The following is a 17,500-nucleotide window of genomic DNA, read 5'->3' as shown; positions in this document are numbered from 1 at the left end:
CATTCTCTTAGACTTAGAATATGTGTTTCGTATTTTGCCCTTTGTAGGAAACTGTGCAAGGCTATGCTATCATTTCTTTTCTTCGTTTGAGCTTCATTTTCTCTTTGGCAACATGTTTGAACTGCTCATTGTCTTCTCCACCTTCTGCATTGTGTTTCCTTATCGTTGTATATCGTGATAGGCGTATGTAAGAACTATTTATGTGTATGTGGAATTATCCATACATTTATGTCAGCCATATAGTCCTATGGCGGTTTTTGAGAAAATTACCGTGAATTTCAATCATATTGTGACTTTCAGTATCTTTGTGTTTGATCTCCGATTTGTTCGTTTGCTTACGCGCGTGCGTATGTTTGTGTGATGCCATCTGCGGGGATAGAGTGATACATACGTTTACGTCATCAATATAGTCCGCCAGCATCATCAAATGATGTGAGTACCACTAACAGATCTTGCGATTAAAGCGAATGTTATTTACAATGCGATGTCATTAACCCAGAGAGAGGACAATGATCCGTTCCATGCAGCATCTAGATCGCCCCCAACGCCTCCCAAAAGCTTAGCCTTTCATTTGATTCAACCGTGATTGGCATTTAGCGACGGGATTCGGCTTAATCGAAATGGTGGTTTGGGCCATCGAGGCCTTGATTCAGTCAGTTGTGTCTCCTGCATCGTACGAGTCAGGATTTGGAAGTTTTCGTATCTTGAAATGTACAATTTTGGAAATGATCGTTCACTCTAGTTTTATCTGACAAGAAGACATCCGTTCCCAGTGATCAGTTTTGTTCTCGAAAGCCTTTGGCTATGAAGTAATGGTAAATGATTTTTGTTTGTTAAAGGATTAAATAGCTGATTTGCTCGCGTCTTTTGTATTACTTCATAGAGGAAGTTTGTTGTTGCTTGTAATTAATGCTGGAGTTTTCTAGTTTTAGATACGGTGCTTTTGGATGTGGGATAGACAGAGAGAAGTGAAGGTCAGCAGACAACATAAAGAAATAATTGCAGGCTGCGAGACGATTGAGAGTGACTTGTGAAGAGAGTAAGTGGAAAAAAAGTGCAGGTTGGGAGACAAATGAAAGTGACTTGTGAAGAGAGTAAGTGGAAAAAAAGTGCAGGTTGGGAGACAAATGAAAGTGACTTGTGACGTATAATTGCAAAGTGTGAGACAATAGAAATGACAATCACGCGAACCAAATAAGTACAGGCTGCGAGACAGCAGAAATTGACTTAATTAAAAAAGGGAGGAAGTGGAAGAATAAGTGAAAGCCGCGAAGAAATAAGAATTGTCATGAAAAGACTAATTAAAAAAGTAAGTGAAAAGGGCAAAAGGAAAAAAATAAAACAGGCCAAGAAGCAGTAGAAAGCGAATTTCAGAAGAAAACCAAATAAAGAAATAGTACAAGGTGACTTTTGAAAAGAGATCATTTAAGAAAACTAAGCGCAAGCCAAGAAACTGAAAAATCAAAAGGAGAGATATAAAACTACTTCACGAACATGACAGAGAACTAATTCACGAACGTGATAGAAAAATAATTCGCGGGCAAGTTAGAAAACCAGTTCTCAAACTAGGTAAAAAAAACTATTTGGTGAACGTGATAGAAAATTGATACGTGAACGTGATAGAAACCTAATTCGCGAACGGGATAGAAAACTAAAACGCAAACGTGATAGAAAAATAATTCGCGAACGAGATAGAAAACCAATTCGCGAACGTGATAGAAACGAATTCGCGGACGAGATAGAAAACTAATTCGCCAAAGTGACAGAAAACTAACTCGCGAACGAGTAGAAACTAATTCGCGGACTTGACAGAATTCTAAATCTCGAACGAGACAGAAAACTAATTCGCGAACGAGATAGGAAACTAATTCGCGAAAGTGACAGAAAACTAATTTCTGAACGACGACGTTGGGGGTTATTTAACACCGGCATTAGCACTTTGCAAATATTTCATTTTTTTTATTAATTACAATATCGTGCGTCAGACAACAGAAGTAATCAAGGTGAAACAACAACATTATGAGAACATATCAGCAGTAATAGAAATACATGAAACAACGACGGCAGCGTTGTGCTTGAAACAACAGCGATTTCATGCTTGAAAAGACAACGATAATATTTGATTAATAATAGTAGTAAGAAAAGTACAACAAAAGAAGTAATAACATGAGGTCAACAGCAGCAGGAATAACACGGGCGCAACAACGGAAGTAAAAACAGTGGAACAACAACGGCTGTAATAACACATGCACAACAACAGCATGTATAACGCCTTAGCAACAACGGCAGTAATATTATGCGGTAAAGCAAGAACAGCTAGAGCATGCATATAAAAGAGGAACAACAGCAGGGCCAGATGTACAACAAAAGAAGAGGAACAGCAGGGCAGCATGTACAACAAAAGAAGAACAACAGAAAGGCCAGCATGTACAACAAAAGCAGGAACAACATCCACAACAAAGGCAGCAGGCAGGGACAAAAAAAAAAAAAAAAAACGCGAGCCAAATAGGACGCAACAACGCGAAACAACAACACAGCATTTCGAGCAGAGTCGCGGCAGCGAGAGAAGCTAAAAATATGACACAACTGAAGTGGGTCCTTGCAGAAGTGGAGGACCCGAGAGAGAGAGAGAGAGAGAGAGAGAGAGAGAGAGAGAGAGAGAATTCCCAAGGGTTCCAACCTCGAGGAGGTCTTGCTTTTAAAGGCCCTAAGAATCCTTCATACGTGAACCGTGGAGGACACTCGTCTCCGTTGGAAGCAAGTTGGAAGTGCTTGTGACTTTTCCGCCTTTTAACCTCAGGACTGATCGTGGTGAATATTTTAGCCTCGTGGAGGAAGGTCTCTCATTTCCTTGATGAGAAATGCGAAGAATGGAGTCTTGTGTCTTAATTTGCATCTTTATTAGGAAAAGATGCTTCGTGAGAATAGCAGGAACAGCTAAGAGTTTCTTCATTGTTGTAATCTAAAAGAATAAGCTTCAAAGATTTTCGAAGTGGTTAATTGTCTCATCATGTAAATTCATGTGTCGATTTGATTGTTTTTAGTAGACTTATTCAACCGACAGTTTGTAATTATATAAACACTAGACTATGAATATGATCTTACAGATATCACAGATCTAGTAGACTGCATTAATAATAATAATAATAATAATAATAATAATAATAATAATAATAATAATAATAATAATAATGATAATAATAATAATAATAATTATAATAATGATAATAATTATAATAATTGTTACATTTATTACCAAGTATGAAACATTGATATCAACTCTCAAGCTAATAATAAAAATAAACTTCGTTGTCATCATCATAATTTTGTTCATCATCATCATCATCATCATCGTCATCAGCGTAACATCGTCATCGTTGTCCCGTTCATCATTAGTATCTCGTTCATCGTTATTATTATCAGCTAAAAATAGGAACTCTTTTCAGCTCATGGACACAAACATTGTTTTCCTTACTTGTTTTGCTGGATTTCGGGAAACAGGAGAAGTCCCAAATGGAATTTCCTTCTCTCTCTCTCTCTCTCTCTCTCTCTCTCTCTCTCTCTCTCTCTCTCTCTCTCTCTCTTGTCTTATGGGAAAAGAAAGGCAAACTTTCCATCTTGGTGACTGAATGGTTTTCTATAGTTTTTCCTGTTACTTACTACAAACACGCACACATACTCAGATTTAAAATATATCTGTATATATATATATATATATATATATATATATATATATATATATATAAATACGTATACACACACACACACACACAACACACACACATATATATATATATATTATATATATATATATATATATATATATATATGTATATATATATACAGTCATGTGGTTTCATAGGATAAGGTCAAATTTATAATTACACCTTCTGTTGATCCAAAAGTATTCCATGGGACTAAATGCATCCGTCAGCAAATTCTCTCTGGAACGTTAGTGTCACAGAGTTCAGAGGTGAGATATTATATCTTCCTGCAAAAGTATTTGAAATCTTGATTATCTGTCTTGAAGAAAAAAATTACAAGAAAAAAATAACATCATATTTACCTAACTCTATTTTTATATGGTGAAAGTTGCGTAGTTTTAGTTTTAGGTCACTTACGGTCAACAGCTTTTAACCGTGATGTGTAAATACCATCAGTATAATTGAGGGTTAACAATCGGTGCATCTAGTAATATCTGGCAACTTTAACTGCCAAGGGGTGTGGCCTTTATCCTTAGTTTAGAGTAAGAACAACTTCCGTCTTCTGATCAAAGGAAACTTGGCCACTTTGCTTATGGGGCCTAAAGTGCGACGTCTCTCACACCTGATATCATGATTGCTTACTCCCTACCTTGGTTTGTCTTTGCTTGAGCAATTCTGAGTTTTGGGAAATGAGTGACACAACTTGTAAGGCAATGATATACTCAGGTATCATATTGAAAGGGAGACTTTGCGTAATAATGATAATAAAAAAAAGCATTGGAAGTTAATGAAAAGCCAGGGGCTATTTTAGTATTTGAACGCCTTAGAGTATTGAGATGTTATAGGGAATTTTGTGTGCATTATTTTTAGAAGTAAGTTATCACAAATACCTCCGGCCACTTATGTAAAAATATTCAGCCCCTATCCTTTGTATTGATAATTTCCTTATTTGAAAGTTACGAGAATTGTAATTTAGAGTTCATAACTCCTGATGCTTATTGCAGAATTGTCAGCTCTTATTCTTTGTATTCAAAATATTTTTCGTAAGAGCCAGTTTTAATATATAAGATGAAATTGTGTTTTTGCGTATATTTATAACCGATGCCGGTAATTATTCCATTGCTTTTCCAAAACGTTTAGTTATCCAGAGGGGCATTATTGCTTATATTCTCATTCAAGAGAGCAACTTGAAAAAAATTGTCTCCCCAGAAAAACTAAAATATTTTATCCTATATTCATTTCAAGATTCTGTTTGCAATCTGGAAGATTGATGACGCTGTCTGCAGTAAATAAATAATTTCATTAAGTTCCGTGAGACGTATACTCAATTTCCTCTCAAAGAGAGTTTGTTCCAGCTTTTTCGTATTATCTGGTATTTATTTGAATTGCTTTTGGGATTTTTTGTTTTTCAACGTTTCAATTATTGGATTGGATTTCAATTCAGGCATTTAAAGTATCAAATTTGAAGTTTTACAAAGATATGTACACTATTTTCCATATTTTGTAAACTGGTCTAAGTGGTTGCATTTTCTGCTACCATCGCTTGGTGCTGCTTGCCCTGACTGCTAATAAAATAATAATAATATAAATAAAACAGAAGCACTGGGGGAAATATGCTGAAAACCAGAGTGAAGACGACTTGTGGCTAAACGAGGGTACGATGGGAAAAGAAGGAACTTAATAAAAGCAGACGGAAGAGACCCAGAAAATAAAGAGAGCCAGGTGAGAAAGACAGAAAGAAAACCAGTAGGGACTGGCACAACAAACCAATGCAACGGACAATACATGAGACAGGACTCAAACAGAACTAGCCAGCGATGGACACATGGCAAGTGGGCGTACAGAGGGGGAGCTAAGCTAAAGGGAAGGAAACTGAACGGAATGATAACAGCGGCACAAGATCAGGCCCTAAGAAACCAAGATATGTTCAAAGTTACCGATAGACGGAAAATAAACATCTTCTCCCATATGTAGGAAGTGCCAATACGAAAGAAGTGAAACCATAAACCACATAGCAAGTGAATGCCCGGCACTTGCACAGAACCAGTACAAAAAGAGCATGATTCAGTAGCAAAAGCCCTCCACTGGAGCCTGTGCAAGAAACATCAGCTACCTTGCAGTAATAGTGGTACGAGCACCAACCTAAGGAGTGATACGATCAGGCAAAGATCCTCTGGGACTATGGTATCAGAACGGATAAGGTGATACGTGCAAAACAGACCAGACGTGACGTTGATTGACAAGGTCAAGAAGAAAGTATCACTCATTGATGTCGCAATACCATGGGACACCAGAGTTGAAGAGAAAGAGAGGGAAAAATTGGATAAGTATCAAGATCTGAAAATAGAAATAAGAAGGATATGGGATTATGCCAGTGGAAATCGTACCCATAATCATAGGAGCACTAGGCACGATCCCAAGATCCCTGAAAAGGAATCTAGAAAAACTAGAGGCAGAAGTAGCTCCAGGACTCATGCAGAAGAGTGTGATCCTAGAAACGGCACACATAGTAAGAAGAGTGATGGACTCCTAAGGAGGCAGGATGCAACCCGGAACCCCACACTATAAATAACACCCAGTCGAATTGGAGGACTGTGATAGAGCAAAAAAAAAAAAAAAAAAAAAAAAAAAAAAAAAAAAAAAAAAAAAAATAATAATAATAATAATAATAATAATAATAATAATAATATCAATAATAAGAATAATAATAATAATAATAGAAAAGATCAGACAATGGATGGAGCCAGATACAGAGAGAACAAAGACCCCTTCCATGAAAGCCTACAACACTAAGAAATTAAGGAGAAAAACAAGTGAGGTCAATGAATAATGGAATAATACACACCACCAGTATCACAGAAACAAATAACTTGGCATATGCAGGAGCAAGATTAGTAGGAGAACTGATGGAGATCCGAACACCAACACCACCAGCACAACCAACCCAACAGATACCAAAACAGCAACCGCCTTGGAAAAGGCGCCTGGAAAAGCAAATCATGGTGATGAGGTCTGACTTGAGTAAACTGAAAGAGATGGCAGAAAAAAGGCTAAGAAGCAAGAAAACAAGGGAGGAACTCAACGAGAAATACAAAGTACAAGAGAGGGGACTAAACAACACAATAGAAGATGTAAAACAGAGGCTTAAGGCCAAAGCACATAAGATCCAACGGTACCTGAACAGGAATAAGGAATACCAACAGAACAAACTATTCGGAACCATTAGAAAAGACTATACAGCCAACTAAGAGGGGAAGACAACCACCAAGAAATTCCTGAAGCCGAACCAAGTAAGAGACGCTGGGGAAACATATGGAGCAATCCGTAATCACACAACAAACATGCAACATGGCTCCAGAAAGTTAAGGAAGATGAAACAGGGAGAATAAAACAAAGATTTACTGAGATCACAACAGACACAGTCAGACACCAACTAAAGAAAATACCCAACTGGAAAGCCCCAGGTCCCGATGAAGTCCATGGATACTGGCTCAAAAACTTCAAGGCTCTACACCCACGAATAGCAGAACAACTCCGGCATTGTATCTCAAATCACCATGCGCCCAAATGGATGACCACAGGAACAACATCCTTAGTGCAAAAGGACAAGAGTAAGGAAAATATAGCCAGTAACTACAGGCCTATCACTTGCCTACCAATAATGTGGAAGTTACTAACAGGTATCATCAGTAAAAGGCTAACTACCTAGAGGATACAAACACCAGCCCTCACCAACAGAAAGGCTGCAGCAGGAAGTGTAGGGGCACAAAAGACCAGCTCCTGATAGACAAAATGGTAATGAAGAACAGTAGGAGAAGGAAAACCAACCCAAGCATGGCATGGATAGACTATAAGAAAGCCTTCGACATGATACCACACACTTGGCTAATAGAATGCCTGCAAATATATTTGGCAGAGGAAAACACCATCAGCTTCCTAAAAAATACAATGCGCAACTGGAATACAAAACTTACAAGCTCTGGAATAAGACTAGCAGAGGTTAATATCCGGAGAGGGATCTTCCAGGGCGACTCACTGTCCCCACTACTCTTCGTAGTGGCCATGATTCACATGACAAAAGTACTGCAGAAGATGGATGCTGGCTACCAACTCAAGAAAAGAGGCAACAGAATTAACCATCTGATATTCATGGACGACATCAAGCTGTATGGTAATAGCATCAAGGAAATAGATACCCTAATCCAGACTGTAAGGATTGTATCTGGGGACATCAGGATGGAGTTTGGAATAGAAAAATGTGCCTTAGTCAACATACAAAAGGGCAAAGTAATAAGGACTGAAGGGATAAAGCTACCAGATGGGAACAACATCAAACACATAGATGAGACGGGATACAAATACCTGGGAATAATGGAAGAAGGGGATATAAAACACCAAGAGATGAAGGACACGATCAGGAAAGAATATATGCAGAGACTCAAGGCGATACTCAAGTCAAAACTCAACGCCGGAAATATGATAAAAGCCATAAACACATGGGCAGTGCCAGTAATCAGATACAGCGCAGGAATAGTGGAATGGACAAAGGCAGAACTCCGCAGTATAGACCAGAAAACGAGGAAACATATGACAATACACAAAGCACTACACCCAAGAGCAAATACGGACAGACTATACATAACACGAAAGGAAGGAGGGAGGGGACTACTAAGCATAGAGGACTGCGTCAACATCGAGAACAGAGCACTGGGGCAATATATGAAAACCAGTAAAGACGAGTGGCTCAAGAGTGCATGGGAAGAAGGACTGATAAAAGTAGACGAAGACCCAGAAATATACAGAGACAGGAGAATGACAAGCAGAACAGAGGAATGGCACAACAAACCAATGCACGGACAATACATGAGACAGTCTAAAGAACTAGCGAGTGATGACACGTGACAGTGGCTACTGAGGGGAGAGCTGAAGATGGAAACTGAAGGAATGATAACAGCGGCACAAGATCAGGCTCTAAGAACCCGATATGTTCAAAGAACGATAGATGGAAATAACATCTCTCCCATATGTAGGAAGTGCAATACGAAAAATAAAACCATAAACCACATAGCAAGCGAATGCCCGGCACTTGCACAGAACCAGTACAAAAAGAGGCATGATTCAATAGCAAAAGCCCTCCACTGGAGCCTGTGCAAGAAACGCCAGCTACCTTGCAGTAATAAGTGGTACGAGCGCCAACCTGAAGGAGTGATAGAAAACGATCAGGCAAAGATCATCTGGGACTATGGTATCAGAACAGATAGGGTGATACGTGCAAATAGACCAGACGTGACGTTGATTGACAAAGTCAAGAAGAAAGTTTCACTCATTGATGTCGCAATACCATGGGACACCAGAGTTGAAGAGAAAGAAAGGGAAAAAATGGATAAGTATCAAGCCCTGAAAATAGAAATAAGAAGGATAATGTGATATGCCAGAAGAAATTGTTCCCATAATCATAGGAACACTAGGCACGATCCCAAGATCCCTGAAAAGGAATCTAGAAAAACTAGAGGCTGAAGTAGCTCCAGGACTCATGCAGAAGAGTGTGATCCTAAAAACGGCGCACATAGTAAGAAAAGTGATGGTGTCCTAAGGAGGCAGGATGCAACCAGGAGCCCCACACTATAAATACCACCCAGTCGAATTGAAGGACTGTGATAGACCAAAAAAAAAATAATAATAATAAACATGCTCTGCTAAAACGAATGGCAACATCAGTGGAATTAATTTTATTTAAGGTCTTTTCAATTCTTCTTACCACCCTCTTTTCTTTAAGGCTGGTGTCTACTTAGAGCTGGCCGATGTACATAATCTGGATAAGCTGAGAAATAATAATAATAATAATAATAAAATAATAATATAATAATACTAATAATATAATAATAATAATAAAAATAATGATAATTTTCCTTTTGCAGAATAATGAAGGAAGTGACAAACAAACCGCTGAAACTTCAGAATGTCTCCTCGGGAATGAAGTCTACGAACAGCCTTTCACACTCGCTCACAGGCGGTAAGTAGATTTGTTCTCTCTCTCTCTCTCTCTCTCTCTCTCTCTCTCTCTCTCTCTCTCTCTCTCTCTCTCTCTTTTAACACCAGCTTTCATATTGTACATATTCGATTTTAGGTGATTTATATATGTACATAATACTGTGTGTGTATATATATATATATATATATATATATATATATATATATATATATATATGATATATATATATATATATATATATTCGTAGGGTTTATTACTCTCTCTCTCTCTCTCTCTCTCTCTCTCTCTCTCTCTCTCTCTCTACTTTTACGACCAGTTTTCATATTGAACATATACGTGTGTGTGTATATATATATATATATACTATATATATATATATATATATAAACTGTAGGGTTTATTACTCTCTCTCTCTCTCTCTCTCTCTCTCTCATCTCTTCTCTCTCTCTCTCTCTCTCTCTCTCTCTATTGTATATATGCGGTTTTAAGGTGATTATGTATTGTACATATATTTTCTGTGAAGTTTATATTTCTGACGACTAATTAGATATCCTGATGTCAAATCATTTTAACTTTCAAGAGATTTTTAACATAAATTCTAAATGTTTCTACGATTACAGCATGGTATATATAAATATTGTATCTACTAGTATGCATTTAATGCCTCACCTTTTAGTACAAAACTGGTAGCATGAATAGTCTGAGTTTTTTTCGAAAATGTTTTAATTTTAATATTAGTCTAGCTGTTGTAATTATTGCAAAATTTTATGAGAATAACCAATGTAAATTGGAAATAAAGATTTGAATTTGAACTCTCTCTCTCTCTCTCTCTCTCTCTCTCTCTCTCTCTCTCTCTCTCACAAGCCATAAATTATCCAATTGCACAGTAATGCACCATCCCATTTTATGCGAATGACCAATGTAGATTGGAAATAAAGATTTGTGTTTGAACTCAACGCTCTCTCTCTCTCTCTCTCTCTCTCTCTCTCTCTCTCTCTCTCTCTCTCTCTCTCTCGCTATAAATGATTCAATTACACGGTAAGACACAGCATCATCCTCAAGTAACAGGGAGTGTGATTCAATTTCATAAGCCCGAACAGAGACAAATAAACGAATTTAGGTCTTAACTAACCCAGTGATAGTTAGCTTCAGGTTGATGCCATGAGATCCTGCGCAATCGTCTCCAAATCTAGCTTCATTTCATGGCAATGGCAGTCAATTAGATCTAGGATTTGGCGAAGTTAACTGAAGCCAGGTTCGTTTGCTTGTGACTTTGTGTGCTTGTTGTGAAGAAGATGGGGTTATTGCAGGGTTTGTTATTAGATTGGCGACGCATCGTCAGTGGTTATTAATTTTAATAATACAAAACTTGATGTTTATTAACGTTTGATTTGACTTTTCAAGTTGCTGTGCTTTTAATAGAGTTGCATCCTAGATAATGTTAGTATTATGTGGATTAGGATAGATTGCTTGATAAGGTAGTTACGATACATCAATTAATGAAGGTAGTTAAGATACATCAGTTGTTTAGGGGTAGTTAAGACACATTAATAGGTAGGATTGTGGGAACTAAGTTACGTTAAGGAAGCTACCATTCTGAAGAAAAATAAAAACTTTTCACGAAAAATGAAATAATTTTCGCAGATGCTCTGGCTCAAATCATATAAAAGGAAAAGTTTTTGTCAATGGTTTTACCATGTTTTAGACAATTTAGGATGGATCCTACAGAGGAATTAACCTTGAACTATAATGTAAAATTTACAACGAAACATACGAGTATGCACTCTGGGATCAATTATGATGGCATAATTATGATGGCATCAATTATGATGGCAATACATATTGTTAAGGCCTTATAATTGCATGTAATGGTTTATTTATATGAATTTGATAAATAGTTTAGTGAATTATTTCCAGTCTATTGCACAAACATTATATATATATATATATATATATATATATATATATATATATATATATATATATATAGAATATATGTACGTTATATACATATACATACATATATATACAAGGATGTTCACACGCTTAATAATTAATAGATTCTTAAAATTTATTTGTCAAACATTCTGTGGTTTAGTATTTTCTTAGACAGAAAAATACTCGACCATAATGATGAACAAAATAAAGGAGAGATATTCTGGAAAGCCTTCCAAGAGTACTGTGTGGTAATGGTATTGCTTAGTTGCTAACGATTTTCTTCCAAGAGCTTATTTTGCTTCTACTTACCTTTGGAAATGTAACTACTCTTGAAGCATTGGCTAATAATGTGCTTTAAAAGTGTGTGCTCGAGAGGAGAGAGAGAGAGAGGAGAGAGAGAGAGGAGAGAGAGAGAGAGAGAGAGAGAGAAATTAATTCCTTTCTTCTCCTAAATCAACATATACAAAAAAAAACATTGACGTGTGGGCCATTATCCAAAGAGTACACATACATGAACAAACGGACAGCAGCCTGAGAGAGAGAGAGAGAGAGAGAGAGAGAGAGAGAGAGAGAGAGAGAGAGAGAGAGATTAATTCCTTTCTTCTCCTATGTGAACATATTCATCAAACACATTGACATATGGGCCATTATCCAAAATACACACATATGCATGAACAGCCAAACAGCCACACACACACACAGAGAGAGAGAGAGAGAGAGAGGAGAGAGAGAGAGAGACGAGAGAGAGAGAGAGAGAACTGCTCGCGCAGCAGCGCCAGAAGTTGTCCTTAACATCACCTGGTTTCCCTAATCTTTGGGACTACAAGGCGCCTGTTGAGGTCATCTGCCTTTGAATAGGTCGAGTTGAAGGGACCGAGCAGGAGGTATCAGACGGGCCCTGGATGGGGGGGAGATGTTGGGTTGGGGGTTAAAGGTTTAGGGGGGGGGGGGTTGGTAGTAAGGGTTAGAAGGGTTGGAGGGATGGGGTCGTCTTCTGATAGAATTCATTGTGCTGTCCGAGAGGTTGGTGGTCCAAGTGGTGCTAACAATACCATGAATAGAGAGAGAGAGAGAGAGAGAGAGAGAGAGAGGGAGAGAGAGAGAGAGAGAGAGAGAGAGAGAGAGAGTCAGCAGTGTAATGTGTGAACGAGACATTTGGCTGTGTTTGTGCGTTTTATTTGTATAAATACCTCCCTGAACGAACATCCATGAGGGTGAAAGGAACATGTTTGACATTCTCTCTCTCTCTCTCTCTCTCTCTCTCTCTCTCTCTCTCTCTCTCTCTCTTTGTTTTTATATTCATGTATGTGTGTGCTTTGGACAATAGTTCATATGCCAATGTCTTTTAATCAGGTTCATATGAGAGAAGACGAATTAATCTCTCTCTCTCTCTCTCTCTCTCTCTCTCTCTCTCTCTCTCTCTCTCTCTCAGATGGAATTAGCAATATTTCTCTCTTAGAGGTTCTTACTTGCCTTGAATTATCATAATGCACATTCCCATGACAGGAAGAGGTTTCCTCTCTCGTTTCCCTTTGTTTATCCGGATCATTCCATCCCGATATCAGATCCAGCATCTTCGTTTCAGTTTTATGGTATCTATTCGTTATTCATATATAATTTATGGTTAATCAATGGGATTTGAAGGTAAACAGGTGCTCTTTTCTCATAGTGGTCGTGAGATGTAGCTTTCATTGATTTCATGGATGTTTTTTATCAGCATTTTCATCGTGCTCTGAGGGAAGGGTGGTGGTGTACGCAGTAATGTCTCTTCGTTATGGGAACCAGACAAGTTTTTCTTCTCTACTCTATTCTTCGATCTCGCAAAGATTTTGTGCATGACTTTTACGTGAAATATATGTGCAGTGATATTATGTAGCGATTAAAATATCGTGAGAAATCAGAGTTAAATTACCTGTCTTATTATTATGTTATATTCATGAAGGTTGAAATGAAAACTTCATGGAGTTGTGTGCACACATAAATACATTATAATCTAGGTGCTATTTACCGATATTGCTATCAAGGTAACTGATTTTCAGAGAATACTTTCGTAATGTCGCTTTGAAAACATATCAGATTTGCAAGAAGATACATTAAAATAATCTAGGTGCTATTTACCGATATTGCTATCAAGGTAACTGATTTTCAGAGAATACTTTCGTAATGTCGCTTTGAAAACATATCAGATTTGCAAGAAGATACATTAAAATACAAGGGTAATCAGAGGGAAATAAACGCATGAGCAGATGATAAAGTAAAGAGTATTTGAATTATATGAAACCATGACGAAATCCTAAAACCATGCATAGATAAATGTGAAATTAGATAACATGAGGGACAAATATATATTGTGTGTGTGCGTGTGTGTATAATTTTGTATATATACGTGTGTGTAATAAATGAGGCTTACTAATATCAGCTGCTAATAAAGATGTGAATAGATACATGAGGGACAAATATATATTGTGTGTGTGTGTGTGTGTGTATAATTTTGTATATATACGTGTGTGTAATAAATGAGGCTTACTAATATCAGCATGCTAATAAAGATGTGAATAGATAGTCTACTGCGCAGACCTGAGAGAAGCGAAATCATTCAAAACCTCAATTATTAACAAAGGAGTGGCCAAAAAAGTTGCTTTACCGATACGATCAAATTTATACCAAGATATTTGGCTTCCCTGCACCCCGCAGGCCGGCCGAAGGAATTGATATTTATGGAAAAACAAAACCTCGGAAGAACCCATCTGATCGCACTCCATCGTCATCTACGCCCTGTAACTTGGCGCTGAAGAATTGGCCATAAAGGTACACAGTTCAGGAAGGAAAGTTGCTGTATATCATTTTGCGGGAGCTCGTATGCCCGAACTAGGCCCTTAGGTGTATCCTTCCCAGCCTCGTAAAATGACACTAAACTGGAATAGATTTGGCCCTCCTCGCCTTGGCATGCTGGAAATAGAGAAGAAGTCTGGAATAGATTTGGCACTTCGCCTCGTATGCTTGAAATGAAGAGGAAGGAGAAGATGCCGCGCTGATATAGTGCTGGGCCCCCCAGGCCTTCTAAGTTTGCAGGAGAATAAAACGATGTTAAATTGAAATAGGGTTTGCGAGTACGCTTCGCTCTCTAAAGACGAAAAGGAAGGCGTGTGTATGTAGGAGGAGTGTGAGGAGAATAAAGACAGTGGGGCAAGTATAAGACCTTCTCGTGTTATCTTATTTTTCTTTCTTTTTGTTATTAGTGATTTAGATGGAAAGATTATCAGCAGAAAAATAGACAGAAAATAACCACCACATAAATAGGTAAGGGATTATATTATATTTCGGACTTTTCCAATAAAGGAAATATCTTTGTCTTATTTGGAACATATATTTCGTAACTAACACACACACACACCCTGAAGAATTAACAAAGCATTTGAATATTGATATTTGATTTCTTGAGTCATTTTTCAGTTATAGACACACGAACATACACACTTACAAACAAACACACACATATTTATCGCATTATGTATATATATATATATATATATATATATATGTATATATATAGAATATAAATATATATATATATATATATATTATATATAATATATATATCTATATATAGATATATATATATATATATATATCTACAAATATATATATATATATATATATATATATATATATATATATATATATATTATTTATATATATATATAGATATACATCATATATATAGATATATCTATATATATCTATATATATATCTATATCTTATATATATATCTAGTATATATATATATATATATTATATATAGATATAGATATAGATATAGATATATATATATATATAGATATAGATATAGATATAGATATAGATATAGATATAGATATTAGATTATATAGATTATTAGATATCGATATATAGATTCTATATTATATATATATATATATATAGTTTATATTATTTATTATAATTATATATACTATATATCGATATCTTATATCGATATTCTATATATATATCTATACTTTTCCGTACTAAAAAAAATATTTCTTTATTCTAATATTATATTTCATATATTCTATATCTGATTATATATATATATATATATATATATATAGATATATATATATATCTATATATATATATTATCTATAGTTATCAAAAAAATAAATAAAAAATTAAATACAATAAAAATGTATGTATTAATATAAATATATATATCTATTTATGAAAAAAAAATATATAAAATATACATATGATAGATATGTGATTTATATAGGACAAATGTACGATAATATGCAATAAGGCAAAAGTTAGAAAAATAAGGAATAGCACACAAATACCTCTCGTTTCAATAAAACATAATAGTGTTTATTTCTGTTCTGTAAGAATGGTAGTGTCTACATGAGACCAGATTTATGTCCAGTTAATCGCCTTATATATCATATTAACGTTAAGGTCCTTTAAATATGGTCCTTGAGCGGTTGGCTCACGCAAACGTAAGTCTCCTTCAGGCTGTGTTGTATTTGGATATACCATAATAACAGCAAAAAGACAATTGCTTTGGGTATTTGATATTTTGGTCCCCTCTCGTCTACCTCCTACCCTTAAAAAATAAAACCCAAAATATACGGATATATGCTTGCAAACGCGCAAAAGACGTTAACTGTAAATGTGCTCTAATTTGTCCACATAATTTCGTCCCGACGAAAATTTGTTTTTCTGAAAAGACTAATAATGTCTTCCATATCAGCTATTTTCAGTTTGAATGTCATTGTCGAGGGCACTAACCTTGATGTCAGCTGAAAGCACTTCTTTAGTGGAATTATTTTGGAAGAACAGTCTCTCTCTCTCTCTCTCTCTCTCTCTCTCTCTCTCTCTCTCACAGATAAAAACAAATGGTTCTCCGTTTATATTGATAAAATGGCTCCGTGTTTTATCGAATGCGGCACCTCAACAACATTATCGACGTGAATAAAAAGAAACGGCAGACTTGCAGGAGTACAGTATAAAAAGACCATGAAAACAACAACTTAGTTTTCCCTTAGGAGCCCACACCCAGCTCAGTGTGAAACAGACTCACGCACAAACTCACTCTCCTCAAATGTGAGACAAAATAATAATAATAATAATAATAACAATAATAAGATAATAATAATAATAATAATAATAATAATAATAATAATAATAATAATAACAAATAGTCATCATCATCATCATCATCATCATCATCATCGCGAACTTCACAAGCAAAAATAAATTTTTGGGCAACGCAGTGATTAACTCTACGGTGTTTACTTCCCACATTTAAATATATAACATAAATACAAAATCTCAACACAAAAATTTCCCCATTAATGATGCAATTTTATTTTTTTTGTATTATACTTGTTTTAGTCAGATGCTTCTTTTTTTGGGGGGGGGGGGAGGGGGGGGCGAACGTTGGTGAGGAAATTCTTAGAAATATATTAAATTTCTTAGCATTTAATCGGTAGCCTATTATTGCTAATGAATGTTGAGATATTTCCTTATTAGAAAAAATCATTTTTAAATTCTACTTACATATACTTCTCGTTACAATTTTTGGTGTAGATAGTTTTGAAGTAAACAAGAAAATTTAGGAATTTATTTCCCTTATTGCATCAGGAATAGCCTGTTTTTAAGTCACTGTTGAATGGTACTTTACTAAATTACCGTTCAGTAATACGTCAGGAATTATTAAAACTCGAAGAGCGGTTTTCAAAAGGAATGCGATCTATTAAGAAATGCTACGCATACAAAAAGCAGGTAGTATTTTTTTCCTAATATGTTCACCCGCTTCTCTTGAAGTGATACCTGATGGCTTCTTAAGCAAATTGGTGAACGGTTTTGCAA

At 36.1% G+C, this 17,500-nt stretch overlaps 1 protein-coding gene across 1 annotated transcript in view; it reads left to right on the top strand.

Annotated features, from left to right (window-relative positions):
- LOC135225877 (nitric oxide synthase-like protein) overlaps positions 1-17,500 on the top strand; it is a 467,757-nt gene that overhangs the window by 297,044 nt on the left and 153,213 nt on the right. The window contains 2 exon segments of the mRNA XM_064265444.1: positions 9,623-9,698; positions 9,700-9,717. Of these exon segments, the coding sequence (XP_064121514.1) occupies positions 9,627-9,698; positions 9,700-9,717 (90 nt within the window). The 5' untranslated portion in view covers positions 9,623-9,626.

The sequence above is a fragment of the Macrobrachium nipponense genome, chromosome 20, assembly GCF_015104395.2.
Source record: "Macrobrachium nipponense isolate FS-2020 chromosome 20, ASM1510439v2, whole genome shotgun sequence".
Taxonomy (NCBI): domain Eukaryota; kingdom Metazoa; phylum Arthropoda; class Malacostraca; order Decapoda; family Palaemonidae; genus Macrobrachium; species Macrobrachium nipponense.
Note: the sequence above shows the minus strand (reverse complement) of the source record. Positions and strands in the feature narration are given on the sequence as shown.